Source organism: Siniperca chuatsi, linkage group LG7, assembly GCF_020085105.1.
Source record: "Siniperca chuatsi isolate FFG_IHB_CAS linkage group LG7, ASM2008510v1, whole genome shotgun sequence".
Lineage (NCBI taxonomy): Eukaryota > Metazoa > Chordata > Actinopteri > Centrarchiformes > Sinipercidae > Siniperca > Siniperca chuatsi.
Window position 1 is genome coordinate 27,351,303 of NC_058048.1, and position 22,468 is coordinate 27,373,770.

Genomic DNA, 22,468 nt, shown 5'->3' on the forward strand with positions numbered 1-22,468 from the left:
TGTATGTCTCGCCTGCTGAATATCAAATAGATGTGGCCTCTGGTTTATGAGGAGAGTAATGGAATACTGCTGAGGTGTAACTGTTGTTATGGTGTGTGTGTGTGTGTGTGTGTGTGCGTGAGATTATTCAAGGGCAAATTGAAAAGTAGCAGGCTCTGCAGCGTTTTTAAACAGGTGCCCTGACAGTAGAGGAGATGAAGGTGAACCCTGCTGATCTCTCCATCTTTGTTTGCTCTTTCTGTCTCTCTTCTCCCCTCGCTTGCTCTGCATCCTTTTTCTCTCTTGCTTTTTCTCTTCAGTATATAACATTTAACATGTTTAGTTAAATGTAAAGAAAGATACTCTAACATGCTAAGTGTTAGCATGTTACAACTCAAACTAAACATGTTTTACAGGTTTATATCATGTGTTTTATGTGTTTTTGTTATGTTTTATGTATCTTCTGTCCAAGTCTGTGTGAGTTTCCCCAGGCTGCAAGACAAATTTCCCCTCCAGGGACAATAAAGTTGAAGTTGCGAATATTACATAACAGAAGTTAGCATCGTAACATCACTTCACTTCACTTTGATGACCACATGACCAGAGTCGTGGATTTTGTTTTCGGTACAGCATGGTAAAAGTTCAGCTCAGTTCAGTGTCAGCAGCATTGCACATAGACATACATCAGTGTAACATATCAAACAATAAATAAACATATTAAGCATACAACCGAGTGTATGTTAAACATTTCATGCTAAATGAAGTTGCATGCAAACATGTTAAAATTCCGCTTAAATCCAGTTTAGACTGATGACATCTGGTCCAACTCTGACAACATAAAACTGAGCCTGACAAGCTCGACTGGCACACAGGATAAACTCTTTTGACCCACCCTCAGGGCAAACTTTACCTCTTTGTGCCCCACTAGTGCTAAAGATCTTAGTAGCAAACACATTGCAAAGATGTCTCCCCATTTTTTTTATCCATTAACAGCTTTGTTTTATGGTTTGACTAGTATAGTCTAGCCGCTAGACTATACTAGTCAAACCATAAAACAAACCATAAAACAAAGCTGTCTAGACGCTAGACTCTAGCGTCTAGACCTTCATGCTATGTCCACAATTGTTCGCTGTGGATAGCGCCATTTTGTAGTGTAGCGTCCGAATGTTTAGTGAGTTATTGTACTTTATATGCTCAGATTATCTCACAATACAACTTAAAAAGTATAGTAGTAAAGGTAACTGCCCCACTAAATACAGTATGTATACACTTTAATAAGGAATATGTCAGGAATATGATTAATTTTATTGACATTTTAGACTTGTTTTCAGTGAGATATTATTGAGTTTATATAGTGACTTTGCTGCTCTAGAAACAACATTTAGTTATATTTAAAATATTACATTCTAATCCTGTTCTGAATTTATTCTTTTTTGAAAGAATAGATTTTTTATTAAAGCAGTTATTTAGTACAGATACCGATAAGAGTTGTAATATTGATAAATTCCTAATGATACCCATGCCTAAACACAAGTTTAACTCTACAATTTGTCAAAAAACACACATTTTCTGGGGTCTCACTACAATGAAAACCTATCAACATCACTGAAATAGTGAATAGTCTTTGGATAGTAAAACTCTTCCAGTCTCTTCCAGATCAGATTTGATCTCTGCAGCTGTCTCCGCCGGCCTCCTCCTCACTCTTTTTTGTTTCTGTTTCTCTGTTCAATTGAGTGTACCTAATGGTCACAGCAGTTGAACGAGATTATTGCCGTATTTAGTTAAACATTAATCATTCTTCTCTCTACTCCCATCTCGTTCTCTGTTCCTTCCGCCTCCCACCTACAATCTGTCCTCTTCTACTTCAATTATGACTTTCTTATGTTTGTTTCTCTCTTTTGCTCACTCATTCAGTTCGTGTTTTTAATTATTTGCACCCTTTGCCTGTTGATTTTTACACCTCACCTGTATTCTATTATAAGAAAGACACATTTTTTCTATACTAGCTAAAGTAAAAAAACAAGTGCTTGATTTCTCCCACAGATGAAAGTTGGATTGCTCTTGAATTACTGTGACCAACTGTGATGGTTTTTCTGCATCATCTATGTGAGTAGCTAACATAGTCAGGACAGTAAGAAGAGATTTGGTGGGAGATTTGTGTAATATTCAGGAGGTGAGACATCACTACCTTTTTTATCATTTTACCATTTTTTACAAAACATCCATGGAAATAATACTTACTTAATGTAAATGAATTATGGAAAGCCAATTTCCATTTATCTGAGTTTTAATATTCAAATGGGTCATTGACTCTGAAACAGCACTTGGACCTTAATGAAAACTAATGAAAGGCTTTTAGAAGCTGGCAGCTATTTTAAAAAAGGGAGACCGAACCCACATTTTCAATTGTAATGGAAACTCTGGGATAGAATACCAGGATTTAATGAATTAATATATATCTAAACATTAATATCTATGAACAATTCAATTAAATTCTACTACATCAGATAAATTAGCAGAAAGTTGGAGAAATTTAAGAAGAGAAACAATGACGAAGGCTTGAGGTAATCTGACATTATGCTGCTGGTCCATCAGGCACTTCTGCCATGCAAATCTCCCTTAAGCTTGTTTTCTGTATGTAAATCTGAAGCTTGTTTCCTTATGGCCCCTTCCTTTCTCATTTGACTGCAAGATGTGATACAGTAACAGTACTGCCTGTGTCCCTTGGCTCAGCTAACAGCGCTGGACTGATGCATGCTGGGAGCGTTGTTTTGGCTTGTGCTGAAGCAGTGTGACCTGTAAAATCCCAACTGACAAATATGTGGAATAAGTACGTAATTTACAAAACACAAAAACAAACAGCAATGATACTATTTCTAATAAATGTAGTGGATGGGCAGATCTTGATATTTCATCATGTGGGGGGAAAAAATCACTTCAGGAGACCAGCGGGGAGAGCGGCAGAGAAATCAAAAGGGTTGGCAAGCATCAGAATCAGATCATTTATATCATAAAGATAATCAGAAGATCTGCCCAGGGGCCTCACGGGACCATGATCAGGCCCTGCCTTTTGAGATACATCAGGCTTTTGAATAAAGAATGAATTAGCAAACATTATTATTGTTATGAATGTGTAAAGAAAATAACACTTCATTTAAGGTATTTTATTTGTGTAGTTGTGACCAAGGAGCAACCTCCTAAATGTTAGAACAGATAATTGTCACTGTCAGTATTGATTTACAAGGCTCAAGTAGAAGATAACTTCTTTCTCGGTTGGGTTGGTTTAATATTTAAAAGGTGTAACTATATCTGTTTTTATTATATCTATATTTGTGATCACGGGGACATGGTTGTTGCTGAGCTGGCTTCATGACAGAGAAGGGACAGGGTTTAGAATTTGGGACGCATGAAGAGTTGAGATGTTCTGTCCAATCAGAAACTTGTTTTTGACTCTATCAGGTTGTAATCTGTTAATGTGGGCCACAGATTAATAATCCACACTGGGCGGTTTGCCTTAGATAATCTAGCCAGCCTCCGGTGATGTCGTGGGTGGGAGGATGGTGGACGATTAGGCTGGAAAGAGTTCAAGATGAGAGGAATAAAGGCAGAGGATGGAAGGATGTGAGGGGGCTGGAATCAACAGCAGCTCTTTAGCTCATACATAACAATAAATATCACAAATAGCTGATTGTGCTGGTTGAAATGCAGTTCAACCAGGATGAGTGCGGTGAGCCTTCACTATTTTGGAAAGTTTTGCAAGTGGCCATACCTTGGTCCAGACATTAATTTGGGAAACAAAAAGTCAAAGTGCAGAGGTCACTTAGTGATTAAGACTGATGAGTGTATGCTGTATGCTCTGTGAGGCTGTACTAAGGCACAGTGGTTTTTTGAGCTAAATGCTAACATGCTGATGTTTAGTAGGTTTAATATGTACCATGTTCACTCTCTTCGTTAAGCTTGTTAGCATGCTAACATTTGCTAATTAGCACTGGGAATGTCATTAGTTTTGCAGGTATTTGGTCCTAAACCAAAGTATTGGACAAATGGAAATTTTGACCTGATGGTGGCGCTAGATGAGTAGCCAAAGGATCACCCAAGTTATTATAATTCATCCTGTGAGGAACATGAAGGTCTGTAACAAATTCCACGACAATTTGTTGCGATATTTCACTCAAAACCACAAATGTCAACCTCACGGTGGCGCTAGAGGAGAGAGATGAGCAAAGTCAGTAGGATTCATCGTCTGGGCACTGTGAATGTCCGCACAAAATTTTGACTCATGTCGACTGACTGACCGACATTGCCATCTGTAAAGCCATGCTGCTGCTGGTTAAAAAGACGAAAAATACTAAATTCTAGTATTTTTGACATTCAGAGGTTCCCTGTGGACCTTTCTTGTAAATATTTGTTTTCAATCAGTATTTTTTAGCAAAACACACTGTGTGGCCAAACAAACATGTCCAATGTATTACCTTCCACAAAACACATTTTTTAAATATTTTGAAACCTGCATCATTTACATCCATGTTTACATCAGCTAGCAATCTTCTTTTTCTCACATTTGCATTACTGCCCTCTGCAGTTGGGTTGGCAGGAATGGTGTTGCAAACAAAATGGGGCCAATCAAAAAATGTCTCCATAGCTGAACTGGGGGTTAAAGACTCCACAGGGCACCTTTTAAATCTTAATGCACGACGATGTAATGAAGAGGACAAAGCTTTGTTTCTCTGTCGGCAACTCTGTCTCCATCATCGCTCTGTGTGGGGGGTTTTTGGTTTTTTTCTTCTCTCCCAGGCTGTCCATACAAAACAACTACACAAATTGGTATCGGGTGTTGTTTTCCTTCTCCGACTCTGTGACTCACACTCACACACAGAGTCTAAATTATTAAAACCAGTCAAGTTTCCTGTATGCCCCCTGAGAAACTCAAAACCACCGATTCACAAAGCAACAACAGCAGTAGCAGACACACTCACCTAAAACGGCTGTTTGTGTTTATACCCAAATGTTCAAATATCCAGCAGTTACTCATGGTTCTTATACTCTTTTCTATTCTTTCTTACACTCTCTCTGATGCACACCCACAGCTTCATAATCTCTTCTCTCTCCCATAAATGAAGTCAAGCTGTTAATCTTCATTTTGTAGCCATCATTAAGTGCTCATTGCTGTTTTCTTTCAGCACTGCACTTGCATAAAATCAAGCGTTTTCTATTGATAATGTTTAAAGCTGCATGTGATGTGTTTTTGAGTAAAGCACTAACTTACTTACTTTTATCAGTGTTGTACTGCACTTGACTCCCACAGGATGTAATTTAGTTTAACCTAAGACCCTTCAGAATTGTCTGTGCTGTACTAGATTGTACACTGGTGCTAAACTGTAGTAGTCACCACAGTGTGTTTTTATTAATAATGAACATGAATGTTGTTTCCACTCCTCGCGTGACCATTGTGACCTCTTGTGAACTGCACTGTGAGCTTTAAGTCCCAGTAATTAAAATCTAAACTCTCTCTTCTGTCCAGATGACACGGTGTCGGCCAGCAGTAACATGGACATGGAGGACCGGGTTTCCCACCTGGAGCAGAAGCTGCAGCTGCAGGAGGATGAGATCCAGCTGCTGAAAGCAGCACTTGCTGATGCCTTGCGCCGTCTGGGCTACTGCGAGGAGCAGAGCCTGGGGATGCAACCAGGAGGCGTCCATGCTGCTGGTAGGAGACCTCTGGCCACCACAGCTTCTGCACCACCTACCAAGGGTAAGTAAGGTAACTGGCGAAAAGAGAGCCCAAGTCCTGCGCCCGTTCCTAGTTTTCTTATTAGTCATCATGTGTCATCGGTATTTCTGTAAAGCTGAAACATGTTCCTGCTGTTTTTATGTTAATATTCTAAGATAAATGCGTGTGTACCACTGTGATTGAGCAACCATTCAATAACAACATGTCCCTTGAGACACTGCCATGCTGTCAAACCCTCATATGAGCTATAGTTGTTGAATGCTAAAGTAATTGTTGTCTTATTTTTGTCAAAATGGGGAATAAATCACTGTACTGCTACAGCTGCTGTCCTGTCAACACTACACCTTTATGAGATTATACTGTCATTTTATTCCCCACTGAGGACGGTTCAACCGCACCTGCAGTGTCAGACTCAGACCTTCAAGGTCAAATACACAACATCTTTAATTGTCCTTGGTGACATGGATCTAGAAACACAGCAAATTAAAGTTTTACTGCTCATACTGTCACAGAGTACAGGGACAACATTATCTCACATACAGTGCAAAGGGACAGTCTCAGATTTAGTTTTAACACTGATTTGTACATAATTGTTTTTACAAACTTGTTAACATCTGTCAATTCCTCTTTTGCTGTAGCAAATGATAATGTTTTACCTTTCAGTGCGTCAGCTCCTGCAGGCTCTTCCCTCCAGACATCTGAGTAACGGCTACGTTCAACAGAAACGCCTCCTCTCCTCCCCTTCCTCTCCTAAGAAGGAGGTGCTACAGTCCATTAAGAGGTATACTAAACACTAAAGGAAAAAAGAAACACTGCCACAAATATTTACACTCAATCTCAGAAGGGAGATGCAAAGAGGCAAACTAGTAATGGTGGTGACAGAAATTCACAGCGATTGCGGTGAAAGAGTGACACAATTTTGTAAATCCTACAAAAAGAAACTGAAGCAAAAAAGTTTTTTGAACACAGATTTCCACAAGGCAACACAACAAAATGTGATGTACTTACTTTTATTTATTTATTTGCATATATTTCTATTTATTTCCTTTTGTTTGTCCACATTGCCCAAAACACAGAGCTGAAATCTGACGACTGATTTTACATGATTTGCAGCAGATGGGCACCAGGCTTTTAGCCAAATGAAAACAATGCTGCTGCTGTTGTCAGCATCGGTTGTCATTTTGCTAATAAAAGGTAAATGACCAGTGAGTTTTTTGCTGTCATCGAGATTATTCAATCTTCCACATTCCTTCACACTTCATTTTTGTCACCTGTCACCCCTAGTTTTATTTATAAGACCCCCATCTAACCAGGGAAATTAACTAGTAGTGTAACTTTATTTTTAGCAGTGGCATTGGGGAGTAGAGGTGAAGAAGGGTAAAGATAAGTTTCAAATGTCAGAACATACTGATTTCTCTTAAACACATTTACTCGTCTTTTATCTCCTTTCCTCTCCTCTCCTCATCTTCAGGAAGAGTATGTCCACAGAGCGTCTCACCCTGGTGAGGAGAGAGATGGGAGCAGAGAGTCGGAGTCGAACCACCTCCTCCAGCTCCTCCGGAGGCAAAAGGTAACAGCCTTGTCCAACGTGATGGTGTAAATTAAACACTGTGTTCCCAAAATCATGAACACCTCCTAATACCTTCCTGAGTCATTTCTTACTACTCTGTGATACCAGAAAAACATCAATCGCATTTTACACAAAGGCAGATGTAACAGAGACCACATGATACTGTATCTGATGTCGCCATGAAAACAATCTACAAACTCCTCTTTTTGCCTCTAACAAGCTCAGAGAACACGTTTGTGTAGCGTGGGTCAGCAGGGTTGCAGAGGAGTTCAGTGGGTTACCTTAGATTGTTGTAATGAGCAGTCTTACCTCTCTACTCTCTCTTCTGTCTTTCTGTCTGTAGACAGACCAGACTGTCACACAGTCTGACCACAGTCAGTCTGAACACATTGCGTGCCAGTCAGAGGCAGAAAGAAAAAGAGTGAGAGTGTTTGGTTAAAGCAAGACTAACATGAAGTTATTTTAGTTTTAGATTTTAGATATTTAGATATCCAGATTTTAGATATCAGATTTCTGAACACGTTTAATACACTGGCAGCCTGTCCAGGGTGTGACCTGTCGCTCTACACATGCATGCTGGGATAGCCTCCGTCCCCCCATGACCTTGAGAAGTACGTATTGAAAATAGATGGATGAAGTATTAAAGATACCGGTACTAAGAGAAAGCATTTACAATGGAAAACTATCTCTGTGGTCAGACTGTAGTTTTAGTATGGAACCCATAAAGTTCAGATGTTAACTCATCTGGTTTTAGGCCATCAAATTCTTATTGTTTCAAAAGCTGCTCTGTTACTTTAACTTAAATAAATTTAATTAAAAATGTAAATACAATTGAAAGAAATGGTAAGATTATACTATGTTTAGGTATCATGACAGTAGGTACAGTATCTTTAAACCGTTCATGGATAAAATGAGTACACATGCACATTATACCAACAGTAATACACCCTTTTAGTGACAAAGCCAAAGTAAGAGGAACAACTGCCTCTGCTCCCCAATCTAATCAGCATCTGTATCTGATTTTGATGAGGTCATTTATCGTGTACAGCCTTCAGTGTGGGAGCTGCTGGGGCTCTGAGTGATGGCTTAGTTTCCCAAGTTTAAAGCACACTCAGGATGTGTGAGAGGCTTCAATTATTCAGACTGTTTTTGAGAGGAGAGAGATGGATTCTGCACATCATCATCATTAGTGTCGTCTGATGTGTCTCATCATCATGTGTCGCTGTTACACTTCCACAGTCAGCACTTCCCGTTCGCCTGCAGTAAGTCTCGGATGTCACCATGAATTACGTTTTGCAGTTAACGTGCTGTTGGTCTCTGCGATGCCGCAGCTATGAGCCTGATAGACAGTGAAGTATCCACGTGTTTACAGCCAAGTGAACACAACACGTGGGTCACCTGTCATCTGTAAACAAACCCGGAGGAAGTTCCTTTGGTTATACATACTTACACACACTTTTTCCATTCTTCTTGTTTTTCTTTTCATCAGTGTGTCTGTCTTTCATTGTGTGCTGTCTTACTTCTAAATCCATTTTTCTTTCTTCATTTTTCATCCTCTGCACTACTTTTTTTCATGTGGTGTTTTTCTCTCATGAACAGTTAAACCTCCTTCCTCTCCTTTCTTCTTTTCTCCACTTTTCTCTGCTGTTCTTTCTCTAATCAACATTCACACTTCCTTTTCTTTCTTTTCTGCTCCTCTTTTCCTTTTCCGCTCTTCTCCTCTGCTCTCCTCTTTCCTCCTTTTCTTCCGTTACCTTTCGTATCTTCTCTTCCCCTTTGCTTTCCTCTTCCCTCTTCTTTTTCTTTCTCTTCTTTTCCTTTCCTCTCCCCTCTCCGTCTCTCTCCTGTATTTCTGCTGATGGATCAGATTTCAAACTGTTCTTGGTAAAAGGGGCGTGGTTACCGGGTAGAGGGGATGGGTCTTCAGCCAGGAAATGTGTTCTGACTGGATAATGGGGCCACCTCAGGCTGAGCTAAAGGTTTGCCGAGTGAAGGAGGAAGTCTGTGTGTTGCTGTGGCAGTTGCACTAGACAGGAACCACTCTTGTCTTCTCACCACTGTTGACTGTTACTCTGACGGAAACCTTGCAGCCATGAAGAGATCTTCCAGGTAAATAGTTGCTTTACAATGGACATTCAGTGATTAACAGAGAGAGCGGGAGACTGTGTGCAGAGAGGATTTACTTATAAAACTTTTTGTAAGAGAAAGTCTTATGCTCTTACAGATTTGTAGCACAAAAATGAAGTAAATGTATGTATTTTATGAAGGAAAGTATGTAGTTTTAGTCTTTGGATGGCTAGATGGTAACAGCAATTTTAAAAACACATATGCCGCTTTTAAAGTCAACTGGATGAATTTCAGAAAAAAAATGGAAAAGTACTTTTGTGTCACACCCAGCTAGGCCCTCATTTGTTGTTTGACTAATATTTAAATAGATTATAGGTTGCACAATGAAGTGCTGTGTGGTTTGGTTTGTAAAATGCATTCAGGCTACACCATCTTAAATGTTTGGTTATTTTCAGTCTAAAAAAAAAAGTCAGTCAGCCGTTTAGGTCTAGCTTGCACGACAGCCTGAGGAAGTTGTGTTGTTTTATGAAAGCGTTGTCACGCAAACCGTTTGATGCAGTAGGCTTCCCACCTGCAGGGCAGTGGGGAGGGGCTGCAGCAAAGTAACGTGAATACAACAGAAACAAGAGCCAGTTGTGTTAGTGGACCGTGGATCAAATATCAAAAGGCAGGTCTGATGAAAACCAAAAATACTAAATTGTGTCATTTTGAGAAGATTTAGTCATAGTGTAATTGTGTGGTTCACACAAGGAAGGAAAAGTGAGTTGTACTGTATTATGTGAAACCTGCTGTTCATTAAGGACGCTCTCAGATGTTTGACATTGTTCATTCATTGTTCTGCTCAAAAAACTGAAATATGACTTTTATTGAAACCACAATGAAGTGTTTTCTAAATACGGTGCTTTCTCTGAAGTGGATCTCTTTCTCATTACGGGACACATGTTGAATGAATTGATGCGCCTTTTCAAACAAACGTCACATTTCTGTCCAGTTATGAAACACACACACTCACACACACATAGTGGGATGAGTGAATGTGAAGCGACAGGAGAGTAGTCACACTGTGCTCAGCAGTTCTGTCAGTTAACTGATTGTTCTTTTAAATCTGATTGATTCTGGCAGCAGACAGGACAGAGCTCCTGCTTTATATTACAGATTGAAGTTCACAAAAAAATGAGAATATTACATATGCTTTTCATGTGGAGCAAACTGCTTCACATCACCATCATCATAGTTTTATTTGCATGTGCTGCCTTGGTTGGTGCACATTTGTACCTTGTTTAACATTAATGTTAAGGTTTTCCAAAGGGATTATAATTAATTCATTTAATTCATTAATTTCTCAAACCTGAGTGCCCCCCAAAAAAAAAAAAAAAAAAAAAGAAAACCCACTGCAAACCCTGCAGCATTGTGACCACAGACAGGAGGCTGATGCAGCTATGGGACTGATGTTACGATTACCGATTCTGCTCAGCTAGCAAAACCACTAATAACATTGATTGAACCTCCTGCTTAACATGCAACAAACATATTGACCACGTCGCTGACTGCAGAGAAGCATTTTGCACCAGGTGCCTAAAACCTAAAACCAGGTTTTGCCCCAATGAACTGGTTTAAAATCACTATGACTGCATATCTTTTCATCTAATATTAAGTACATTTAAAGTTAAGGGTAATAACCATTTAAATCTAAGAGCATTGTACAAAGTTGAGTTTTGCCATACGGGTTTGGTTTAATGCAAATACAAGGAATCAGGAAAAGATTTCTATCATGTTCACTCTATCCTTCGCTTTCCTTTTGTCTCTGTGTCATGGGACAAAAAGCTGAAGCTGATCAGATGTGTTGGTGTCCATTAACTGAACCACTGCAGTACTTCAGTCATAATGGACCAGGAAGTGGACGCACACTTGAGTTGAGAGGGCCACAATCCATCAGTCAGAGCGCAACATTCATTTTCTCTCTGCCTGCATCACTGATAAATACTGATTTACTACGCCATCCGTCGCTGCAGTTTCACCCAGCTGGATGAAGCACTTTCCCCTTACTTATGAAATACAGTGATGAGGAATATCTTGTAATCATGTAATGTAAGGCAAATGTATTATTGCGCCTTGTGTAAGTTTTGGACAAAAGTCAGCTGAAGGCTTGATTAAGTAAAATTGCGCACACTAGACTTGAACAATATTTAATTGATTGTATTTATATATATTTAGCAAGTCAGCAAAACAGCTACCATTAATTAAAATAATAATAATAATGATAATGTTTTCAGTTGTCAAAATATGATGCAAGAACAAGCATAAGGCACTGAAATGGTCATGTTTCAACAAATTTAAAACATTCAAAATATGATAAACAAACAAGCTAACACACAAGTTACATAAAATCTTCATAAATTGCTTACATCGCGGTCCTTAAATCCTTATGCAGGCAGACAGTCGAAAAGTTAGAACTCGAAAAGATCTTTGGAAAGCTAAAAAGTTTCTGAGGCCATCTCAGATCTTGCCGTCTCATTTTCAATAAAACACTCCTGCCGCTTCCAGCCAAGCAGCTGGAAACTGGACCGGTCAGTGAGTGGTTTAGATTAGGACAGCAAGCTGCGCTGCATTTTGAATTTGAACTGAGCACAAATTCAACACCTCTCAGATCTACCCTGAAGGGTCTTTGGCACTCATTAGTCCCCTCTGGTTCTTACAAGAACCCATTGTGTTTTCAGAGTGCAGGCAGGCAGAAAAGGCCAACAATTCACTCAGTGCTGCATGTTAATAAGTGCTCTGTTTGTGCATTCCCTCTCCCTGGAAACCTGGTGACTGGGACTACAGCCACACGGGTTTTAGATCCACAGTTATTTGCCCTGTCACTGCCAGTTACCCAGCATGCCCTGCACTAATTACTGGCTCAATCTTGTTCTCTCATTGGCTAGAACCGGGCCACACCTCATCTTTCTGGCAGACCACGCATACACACACTCACACACAAACATACAGTTCAAGAGACAAACAGGCCTTTGTGTGGTTATTGTAAAAAGCCGAAACCCTGCCTGATCTCCTCCAGTTGCCCAGAGACACAACAGACACCAGTCAGGTCCTCAGATCAGTCGCCTGTTTACTCTGTCTTTTAATCTTCTTCAGATGCTTTGTTTTATGTTCAAACACACACATACAAGCTCTGATCTTTTATGATTAATAATTATTCTTCTCTTTTCTTTTTACCTGTGTCCCTTTTTATTGATTTGTAAAACATATTGTGGCAAACCTACTTTATATAAAAAGATGTGTCAGTGCTGTAAGGCTTTTCTCAGGTAACTCCCTGTTAAGCAAATGTCAGGAAAAGTAGACACGTGGTTCATCCTGGTGCTTAAAGGTGTCCTGTTGAGTTTTCCTGCATCCTCGTGTGCGTGCACAATAAACAAAACAGGGACCCATTTGTAAAAACAGTGCTCCATAGCTTACTACCTGAAGTTGCATCTCTCCTCAGTTTGTCATTTCATCATGTAGTACCCACAGGGTTTATTATTTCCTGATTTATTCAGGTTTCTCCCTTATTTGTCACCTGTCTGCACTGACAGGCGAGAACCTGTCGTGGTCCTCTGACAGTAACACTTTCATCTCTTTCTTCACTAGTCACTTTCTTACTACATGATTTATAAATAAACGCAATTTTTGCATCTTGTGGATTTGTTCCTTGTCAGGAGATTTGTCTCCGGTGCATAGGTTTTAAAATCTGAAACAAATAGAAACCAACAAAAACTCATACACTAAGCCACTGCAGTTTTCCTCAAAGTGCTGTGTTTTCTCTCCAGCCTTCCTGTGTCTGCTTCCAAAGACACTCAGGAAAGTCAAACACATGGTTCCAGACTCTCCTGTTGCTGAGCAGGAAGAGACAAGCCCTCAAATTACCTTTGTCTTATCAAGCCTTACTTTTATTGCTGTTGCCATGGTGATATCCACCTGTCAGCTGAGGCAGCACTTCAACATCCTGTTAATCTGATTGGATGACAGCATCCTGACAGGTTAGGTTGTGGTCAGCATGCACTGAAATGCTCAGCAGGCAGTTCTGATTGGTTGACGGACAGCTGATTCAGGGCTAATTATGGATTTAGACGAAGGAGCTGACTCACTGGTTTGTCAGTTTAAATTTAAAGTAGTTAACCAACTTTTTTATATAAATTCGTTTAGCTTTTCTATGTGACATTTGTTAACACTAGTGATTCTCTATCTCACTTCCCTCTCTCATCTTTGCTCTGATCCTCCTCTGTTACACTGTTTGGCTGAGCACTACATTCACTGTGTGGTTAACTTATAGTCAGTGTCATATTTCATGTGTGGATACACCGATACTAGGACTTCTCTGTTTGCTTTGTGTCTGCTGACTCGATCAAAGACACTTGTTCTCTTTATCAACCTGTGTACACAGTCACATTAAAGAGTTGGTACTTTATTAATTTTCTCTATTCATCAAAGGTAAACAGAGCTGTGTCTTGTCTATCTTTGTGTCTTGCCCAATAAAGAAGACGTAAGCCCAGGGTGGCATTAACTGGCTGTAGGAGCCTTGGGCAAAAATGAGCTGTGGGCCCCTGTTGACCCCCAGTCTTCCCACTGTCTGTTCATTGTGTATGAATCATGTTGCCTTTAGATACCCATCGCAACTGTCCAGTGCACACAACAGACTACACATGGCACTTTTATTTTTTGCCAGGAGGAGGAGGAAATATATTAAGAAATATGCACTATGTTGGCACAATCAACAGACATAATGAAGGCCTTAATACTCCTCAATTAGCAAAAATTTGCAAAATAGCCCTACTGGGGATGAGAAGTTAACTGAGTTGAAATTAATTGGATTAAATTTGAAAACTGACATCATAATTTTTCTGAAGCCTGAACAAATTACCTCTAATAATTGTTGCCGTCAGGAGGGAAAATGATTTCCACAGCATTTTAAGAAAGACTTTTAGAAAGGTGCGGAATAAAAATCGCTTTTTATAAAAACAATATTATGATTGAGAATTAATCCTACTTCTAACAAGGCTTGTGAGCCAATAGGATAACAACGTTGGTATCACGTGGTATCTCTGTGTCATCAGCGATCGAGAGCCTTAGTAGTTGCCAGGTAGTGTGGAAAAATGGCTGAGTTTGACGGTAAGCGCCCAGCTTCAGTCCCGCACCAATCCCAAATGCACAGCGACAAACTATATTTCCAAGCATCTAGTCCATCATCTTAAACAAGAATTGCAGGAGGATAAGATCTGTCTTCCAGGTCTTGATTATATGATGCATGGCCTGTGTGTTTTTGCTGACTCTGTGCTCTGCAGCTCTTCCACAGACATCCAAACATCCCTATTGTCCAGTTAATGTGAAAGTGAGCGGTCAGGTTTGCAGCTTGTAGAGCAAGGAATAAATAATTGATGCCTGACGTTATGGAATTTAGTCTCAGGAGCTTTGGAAAACACTTCATACCCATATATATATATATATATATATATATATAATATTAGTGTGTATTGTTTGATGTACTTGCTGGTGCAAAACAACTTTTCCATTTTGGCTGACCCTAAATCATAACAATCTTCACACGAGACATTTCATAGATTTTTCTTATTTCTGTTTCAGCAAATCCAAAGAATGCTCCTTCAATGCAGGTAAGAGGATTTTCTTTACCCCATGATGCTTTGTATTTGTGTGTGTAAGTCTCAGAGTGTCTACTTTAAGACTGCAGTGGTTATTATGTCTTAACTTCCCATTACTGTCACATTTTAATTTGTTGTGAAGAGGATGAGCAGCCTCTAATGTGTGAAACTCAATTAGCCTTCAGGAGTCCTTGAAGTACTCTTGAAGGATTTTTATTACTGTCTTTTTGAACCATTAAATATTTCTCATTGGAAATATTGAACATCCATTAGAATTACTAAAGAGCCTGAGAAATACTGACTTCTGAAGCTTCTGAATCTGAAGTAAAAGAACTGATCATTTATTGCTGTGTTGAAAAGGAGGAACTGAAGAACCACAAAAATCTGAGGCTAGTTTTTATTTTCTAAAGCATCCATGTTAATTAAAGGTTACTGATGGACTGGCTTTGCAGACCCATGTTCTGTCTGTGTATGGCTCGTCTGATCATTACAACTAGCGAAGACCAAAGGTTTCCCTCTGTGTTCTTTCCTCTGCTTGGTTTTACTGGAGAATGCCAACCAGCAATTTTCCAGAAAACAGCAAATGTCAGAAATGAAAGGAAACATAACGAATGAAGTTCACAATGACACAGTATACCTTTTGACTGTAGTCAGTTAAGTACGTTTAAAGAAATTATTGGCAGGATTTGAACATCGTTTATTCTGTAAAATATGTGAGATTTTAGATTTCAAGAAGCCAGAATTCTTTCGTCAGCTGTTCCGATTTTGTAGAGTCGCATCAGGAAAACCTACTTTTTTTTAAATCTCAGAACTCAACATGAAGCCACAGGATAAAAGAAGATGGAAGTCAGGTCTGTGTGTGTGTGTGTGTGTGTGTGTGTGTGTGTGTCTGTGTTTAAATGAAGACTTATGAACTCTCACAACCTTCAATTAATGCAGTGCTGTTATTTTCTAAAAAGAGACACGTGTACCGTCACCTCCTTGTTCTGTCTCTTCTACTTGTCTCTGCAGCTTGACTTTTGTTTCTGTTCCTTTTCTCACCACTTAACCATACCATCCCTATTTTTCTTCCGCCGCTCTTTTCCTCCAGAGGACGGCTATGTGAGGATGTTCCTCCGAGGTCGTCCTGTCACCATGCATGTCCCTGATCAGCAGAGGGAGAGCTACAGCCTTGACCACAAGGTGGCGCTACCTGACCGCAAGCTCAAGCTGCAGTGGGTGTATCCTTCAGACTGGGAGAGGGAAACTGAGAAATAGAAAGACAGAAACAGTTTTTTTTTTTAATGGATAAGGAGTGAGTGGATGAATGAATTACCTGTTTCGATTAGAGGTTTTTCAAACTGTGAGGGGAGGCGTGGGAGAGTTGAAGGGAAAGCGGATGGAGAGACATTAGGCAAAGATACAGCATGAGGTGAATTAGATGATCAATGGTGAATAATACGCATACTGTATTTTTAGATTCTGTGTGATTTACACTGTTCAGTGTTTGAGTGTCAGACTTTGAAAACCCCTGGAATAGATAGACAGACAGATGGATAGAAACCTAAATAATTGCCAGTCTCCATTAATTAAATATAGTTATTTGGCAGTAAATGTAAAATATAAACTTTGGGTCATACAAGCTTTAACTTCTCCATCATACATATATGATCCTTTATATTCTGGGAGATGCAGCTCTGAACCTTGAGTAGTACTCTTGGCTTCTTGTTCTAAAAATTGTAAAAGCGGAAAAAGCATCAGTCCTGAAGAGTCACCTTGGTAAAGAGCATCAAATTATCGAATGTTCTCTCTCGCTGGTCCTGTCCATCTTGTCCACTCATCTTGTTCCCTAACTTTAGCGTGGACCAGGTATGGCTACCGCGGACGTGACTGCCGCTCCAACCTCTACCTGCTGCCCACAGGGGAGATCGTCTACTTCAATGCCTCTGTGGTGGTGCTGTACAACACCGAGGAACAGCAGCAGAGACACTACCTGGGCCACAACGACGATGTCAAATGGTGAGAAAACAGCAGGCTGATAAGAGTTGTCTTCCAAGTATTTGATATTTAACATAAGAATAATACACAGGGCACAGAAAGCAGTAGTAGTTGTAGTGTGAGTAGAGTTGACAGCAGGATATGGAAACATTTGTTTATACAGAGGAGTGACTCTTGATCTCTTGTGTCACAACTTTTCAACAGACACTGTTGAAACAAATGCTACAAATGCTGCGTGCAATTCGTCTGTATCTATCTACTGAAATTATTTCATACACAATACTTCTATTATTCAGTCAAACCTAAAATTCTAATATTTCACAGAAGCTTCCTCATGAACTCCTCCTAGACAAGGACTTTTTAAAATGCTCATCACTCTTTTTTCATGCAGCTGAGTGTGTTTATCATTTATGGGATTTTTGGTTTACTTAATGAGAACTAGCTGACATCCTGAATGAGCTCTGTGACTGGAGCCTCTGGGATGTAAACAAATTGAATCCACCCAAGGCATACTGGGAAATCTACTCATCTCTACAGGGAAACAGTCATGTTTTCCTCTCCCACAGCGTCATATTGAGTTCTCCTCTTCTTGTTATGAGAAGGATCCTGTGTTAACTACTGTAGTTTTTTGTCTTTTTAAATTCAGAAACACAACATTGTTGTGATAAAGACAGTATGATTTATACTGCAGTAAATATTGTAATTACATTTCCAAAGTAAATAATCACAGAATTTGTCTATTTGTTATCAATTTATGATGCTAAGTGTCAGTAATGTGTTTCCAAAAACATGTTTTCCACTCCCCGTCAGTCCTTGAACTTCCTTGTTTATGAAAGTCAGAGGCCAAAAAGAAAACTGTTTCTGTCATGGAAACAGCAGCAAGTCATAGCAAATCCAGAAAACGCCTCCAGTTATGACGGCATTTAGTGTTTCCACTTTCAAAGTGATGTTTATTTTCATTGTGTTGGAATCTGAATCAGCTGGTTGAATCTGCAGTGGAACACCCCTCTGGCATTTCACCTTTTTCCATAAAAGCCAGAAAAAAAAAAAGAAAGAAAAAAATTAAAATGAAGTAATAATTTATACTTTCTCTTCTTAGCCTGAGTGTGCATCCTGACAGGGTTACCATAGCAACGGGGCAAATGGCTGGAAACTCTAAAGATGGAAAGGTACTGTGAAAACCACACTTACAGTGAAACTCTGTAGGAGGATGAGACGGTGTAGTCCCTCATTCGTCCAGGAGTGTTCCATCGTAGAAAAGGTTTCAGTCGTAGTCATCTGGACACTGTTTTCAGAATCAAGACGTTTCGGCTCCCATCCGGAAGTCATTCTCAATTGTGAAAATGGTCTGAGAACTCAGAAATGGAAGAGTTGGTTTGAAAGAGGAGTCAAAGAAGCCATTTTTGTGAAAAAAGAAAACCCCTCTTTAAACACAAATGGTGGTCTGAGATTCAACTTGTGTATTAACACCATGATAAAGCCAATCATATGCTAATCAGGTACTTAACAGTGATGAGGGAGGTGCAGCCAGAAAACAATAGGCCTGATTACTGATTACTGGGCCATCATGGAAACAAAAGAAGGTCAGTTTCAGGTGAAACTAGGTAGGGTAAACAGCAGACACTCAGGAAGACTCCTCCCTGAGGGCAGGGCCTAAGCAACACAGAGTAGCTTAAATTTCTGAGTTCTCAGACCATTTTCACAATTGAGAACGACTTCCGGATGGGAGCCGAAACGTCTTGATTCTGAAAACAGTGTCCAGATGACTACGACTGAAACCTTTTCTACGTCTGTAGGAGGATGTTTTACTCACTGCTAAAATAATTAGTAAAAACATTTTTTAAATTTAATAGTAGATATGTTTTTTCTTGCAGCATTGTATATGATGTAAAATTCCTATTAAAAACATGTTTTGTTTACAAAGTGCTTTAGCATGAGGAGTAAGGAGTTTAATAATCTTGCATGAAACAAAAATTCTGTATAAATGAAAGTAGTAAAAAAACTCCTTGTTATCTAATCCCACTTTTTTGTTTCTACCTATCAAATGATTTTGTCTGACACACTGTTCCTTTGTCTGATCTCATCTCTGTCACCTGTTTAGCTGCTAGCTCCTCATGTTCGTGTTTGGGACTCTGTGAGTCTCAACACGCTCCATGTGATCGGGATGGGAGTGTTCGACAGAGCAGTCACCTGTGTGGCTTTCTCCAAGTCGGTAAGCAGTTTCAAATCCTGTAGAGTTTACTGAGTGTTTGACACTGTGCAAAGTTCAGTCAGGCACTGGCCAGTGATTTACAAAAGACTTCTAGTTTTAATAAATACATGTAACTGTCTTTTTGCTTTTATGAAGATCTAACTCCTTGCTTTTCTCTCAGAACGGCGGCGCCTTCCTCTGCGCTGTGGACGATGCCAACGATCACATCCTGTCGGTCTGGAACTGGCAGAAAGAGAAGCAACTGGCTGACGTCAAGGTTCCCTGACCCTTAACCTTTGGCCATCTGACCCTGATCCCATTTATACAGCTGTATCATTACTGATACTATCTCTTGGTTCTAAACTTTAATTAACTAACCGTATGGATTACCAGCATATACACAATTCTTCTCAGAATACTAAATGAATCTGAAACATGTTTGCATCTTCATGCCTCCTGTCTCTGCAGTGCTCCAATGACTCTGTGTTGGCTGCTGTGTTTCATCCCATGGATGCCAACCTGATTGTCACCTGTGGAAAATCTCACATCAACTTCTGGACTATGGAGGGCAACACTCTCAGCAAGAGACAGGGCCTGTTCGAGGTACGGCCATGATAACAACTGCTCCAAAAATGTATCACACTACCCTCCTACCTCAAGTAAACCTTAGCAACCCACGCTGTGATGGAAAATACTCTTAATTGTTATTTTATTATGTACAGCTAGCTAAAACAAATGCAGTGTAATACAGCAGTCTTGCAATAAATTCTACCTTCTCTCTAGAAACACGAGAAGCCAAAGTATGTGTTGTGTGTGGCGTTTGCTGAGAATGGAGACGCCATCACAGGAGACTCCAGTGGAAACATCTACGTCTGGGCCAAAGGTAGAATATAAATGAATCACAATGATCCCAATCTTTTTGTTCAAGTTATTTAGAGATTAAATCTCCAAACACTGAAAGACTGGCTGCTCACTGAAGTATGAAAATGTTAACACAGCAGTGCTGTTCATGTAATAATATGATTTAGATGTTATAAAAAATGTTGTGCTACCTACCTAAACACGACCACAAGCAGTTTTATTTTTGGAGGATTCATTCCATTATTACTTTGAAACTGAAAATGTTCCCTGGGTTCATCATCAAGTTTGTGTTCTGACTGACAGGTGGTAACCGCATCAGCCAGCAGGTGTCAGGGGCCCACGAGGGCGGGATTTTCTCTCTTTGTGTCCTAAAGGACGGCACCGCGGTGTCTGGAGGAGGGAAGGACCGCAAGGTGGTGCTGTGGGACCACGACTACAGAAAACAGGCTGAGATGGAGGTGAGAGAAGCGAAGTGTCCTGTGTATGTCAAAGGCACAATGAGAATAATCCTGAGGAGAGAATCAGTTTCCCTTTTGACATTTTCAAGTCAAAGTGCCACACCTGCTCAATTTGATGAGATTTGTATTCAGTCTTATGTCTTCTCTCAGTGTACTGAGTAAACTATCAGTGGGTTTAAATTATAATTATTTTTCCTTGGGAACACCTGGAGCTATCCAATGGATCCCTGGAGGATCCCTTGAAAGATGTAGGTGGTGCTTGTGGTGCTAGTAAATAAATCCCAGTGTGATTGTTAGTAACAGATTTACAGTTGCACTAACTGAGTGTGTACTGATATAAACACTATCCATTACATTTGACCTTTGAAATAGAAATTAATGAGTTATTGCTGTGTGCCTTGTAAGACAGCATCATTACATGGCAATAATCAGTTGCAAGTGTAGTAGAGGCCTACTGTTTCACTTATGATCAGTTAATACACACACATTTTTTATTTTTCATAATGAATTAAAAGTCCTATAAATTTAAAAATATCTACAGTTGATATGGTAAAAAAATAATAGTTTGGGCCTATAAAAGGGGACATCGTAACATATAATGTCCTCTTGTCTTTGAGCTCTGTCTTGATCTATACAGTGTGTGAGATGCTTTAACAGGAACGTGAGCTTTCTTTCAGTCTGTGCTGTGTGTGTGTGTGTGTGTGTCCAGGTGGGTGAGTCGTTCGGTCCTGTTCGGGCTCTGGCTGAAGGTAAACCCGGAGAGCTCTTCATAGGAACCACCAAGAACGCCGTCATCAGAGCTGCCTTCCCTGATACATTAACTCCTATTGTACAGGTACACACACACACACACACACACACACACACACACACACACACACACACACACACACAGGTTTCTGGTTTAAGAAAAATGCACAGTGATCATTTTGTTTATAGTGGAAGGTGCTGATAAACATTAACTCAGTGAACGCAGTGGTCTCTGGTGTATTAGATAAGAAATCTAATGTGTTACAGGGTCACACAGATGAGCTGTGGGGTCTGGACGTCCATCCCTCAATGGAGCAGTTTGTCACCTGCTCCCAGGACAGACAGGTTCACCTCTGGGACACCAACTCCCATCAGCCCCTCTGGAGCAAGACCATCGAGGTGACTGGTCTTTAACATCACTTCATAACAAAATTATAACAAAGAATTCAAGAGGATTAGACAATTCTATCATCAATAATAAGGGTCATAGTTTAAATGAATTAATTCATCCTCTTCTCTGCTTCCTCCTGTGTTCCAGGATCCAGGGAGGTCTGCAGGTTTCCATCCCAGCGGGGCTGTTCTGGCTGTGGGGACCATGACTGGAAGGTTGGCCTCCCAGTTACAATTCAGAAACTAAACACAAACACAACATTCACAACAGGCGGAACAACTATTATACAAGACGACAACTAACCATTTGTTAAAGCAGCAAGCGTGTGAAGCGATTGACTGTGAGAGGGATTACTGAATTTAGAGTTTATATTTATTTATATTTATTGGCAAAGTATATTTCCAATCTTTGACTTGGTGGTTTGTTCCTTTTGGTCAATTTAACATTACAACAAAAGTAATGAGGTAACAGGTTTCCTTTTGACGTTAAGAATACAACATATGATAGAGTGCTACCCCAACCTATGTAGCTGTGGCAACTACTCTGATAACAATTATTATTGTATTTCTACACTTTTGCAAATACATTTGTAGTACAAAAAAACATCAGATCAGAGATAATCAACTAACAGAAGCTTCAGTGGTTGATTTACAGATTCCTATTTTTTCATACTGTGGAAACATGTTACATTAGATTAGTGCTGAAACAATTCGTCAATTCATTTATTTGTCGATCAAAAGAAAGTTAATGGACAACAATAACTGAATAATCGTTTAAAAAATTTATTAAGCAAACATTTGCTGTTTCCATCGTCTCAAACGTAAAGCTTCACTGCTTTCTCTGTTTTATATAGTGTAAATATC

General features: G+C 39.7%; 1 protein-coding gene across 5 annotated transcripts in view; it reads left to right on the top strand.

Moving 5' to 3' along the window:
• eml2 (EMAP like 2) overlaps nt 1–22,468 on the top strand; it is a 36,000-nt gene that overhangs the window by 8,919 nt on the left and 4,613 nt on the right. For 2 of the 5 annotated variants that reach the window (XM_044202148.1, XM_044202149.1), the window contains exons 2-17: nt 5,501–5,731; nt 6,374–6,491; nt 7,182–7,280; nt 14,961–14,989; nt 15,787–15,828; nt 16,068–16,197; nt 16,826–16,975; nt 18,054–18,123; nt 19,056–19,166; nt 19,327–19,422; nt 19,614–19,748; nt 19,929–20,028; nt 20,310–20,464; nt 21,174–21,299; nt 21,482–21,613; nt 21,753–21,820. In XM_044202148.1, the coding sequence (XP_044058083.1) occupies nt 5,501–5,731; nt 6,374–6,491; nt 7,182–7,280; nt 14,961–14,989; nt 15,787–15,828; nt 16,068–16,197; nt 16,826–16,975; nt 18,054–18,123; nt 19,056–19,166; nt 19,327–19,422; nt 19,614–19,748; nt 19,929–20,028; nt 20,310–20,464; nt 21,174–21,299; nt 21,482–21,613; nt 21,753–21,820 (1,792 nt within the window). Of the gene's footprint in view, nt 1–5,500; nt 5,732–6,373; nt 6,492–7,181; nt 7,281–9,244; nt 9,390–14,960; nt 14,990–15,786; nt 15,829–16,067; nt 16,198–16,825; nt 16,976–18,053; nt 18,124–19,055; nt 19,167–19,326; nt 19,423–19,613; nt 19,749–19,928; nt 20,029–20,309; nt 20,465–21,173; nt 21,300–21,481; nt 21,614–21,752; nt 21,821–22,468 lie in introns of those variants that run through there. The other 3 variants (XM_044202147.1, XM_044202150.1, XM_044202151.1) reach the window with 3 other exon arrangements.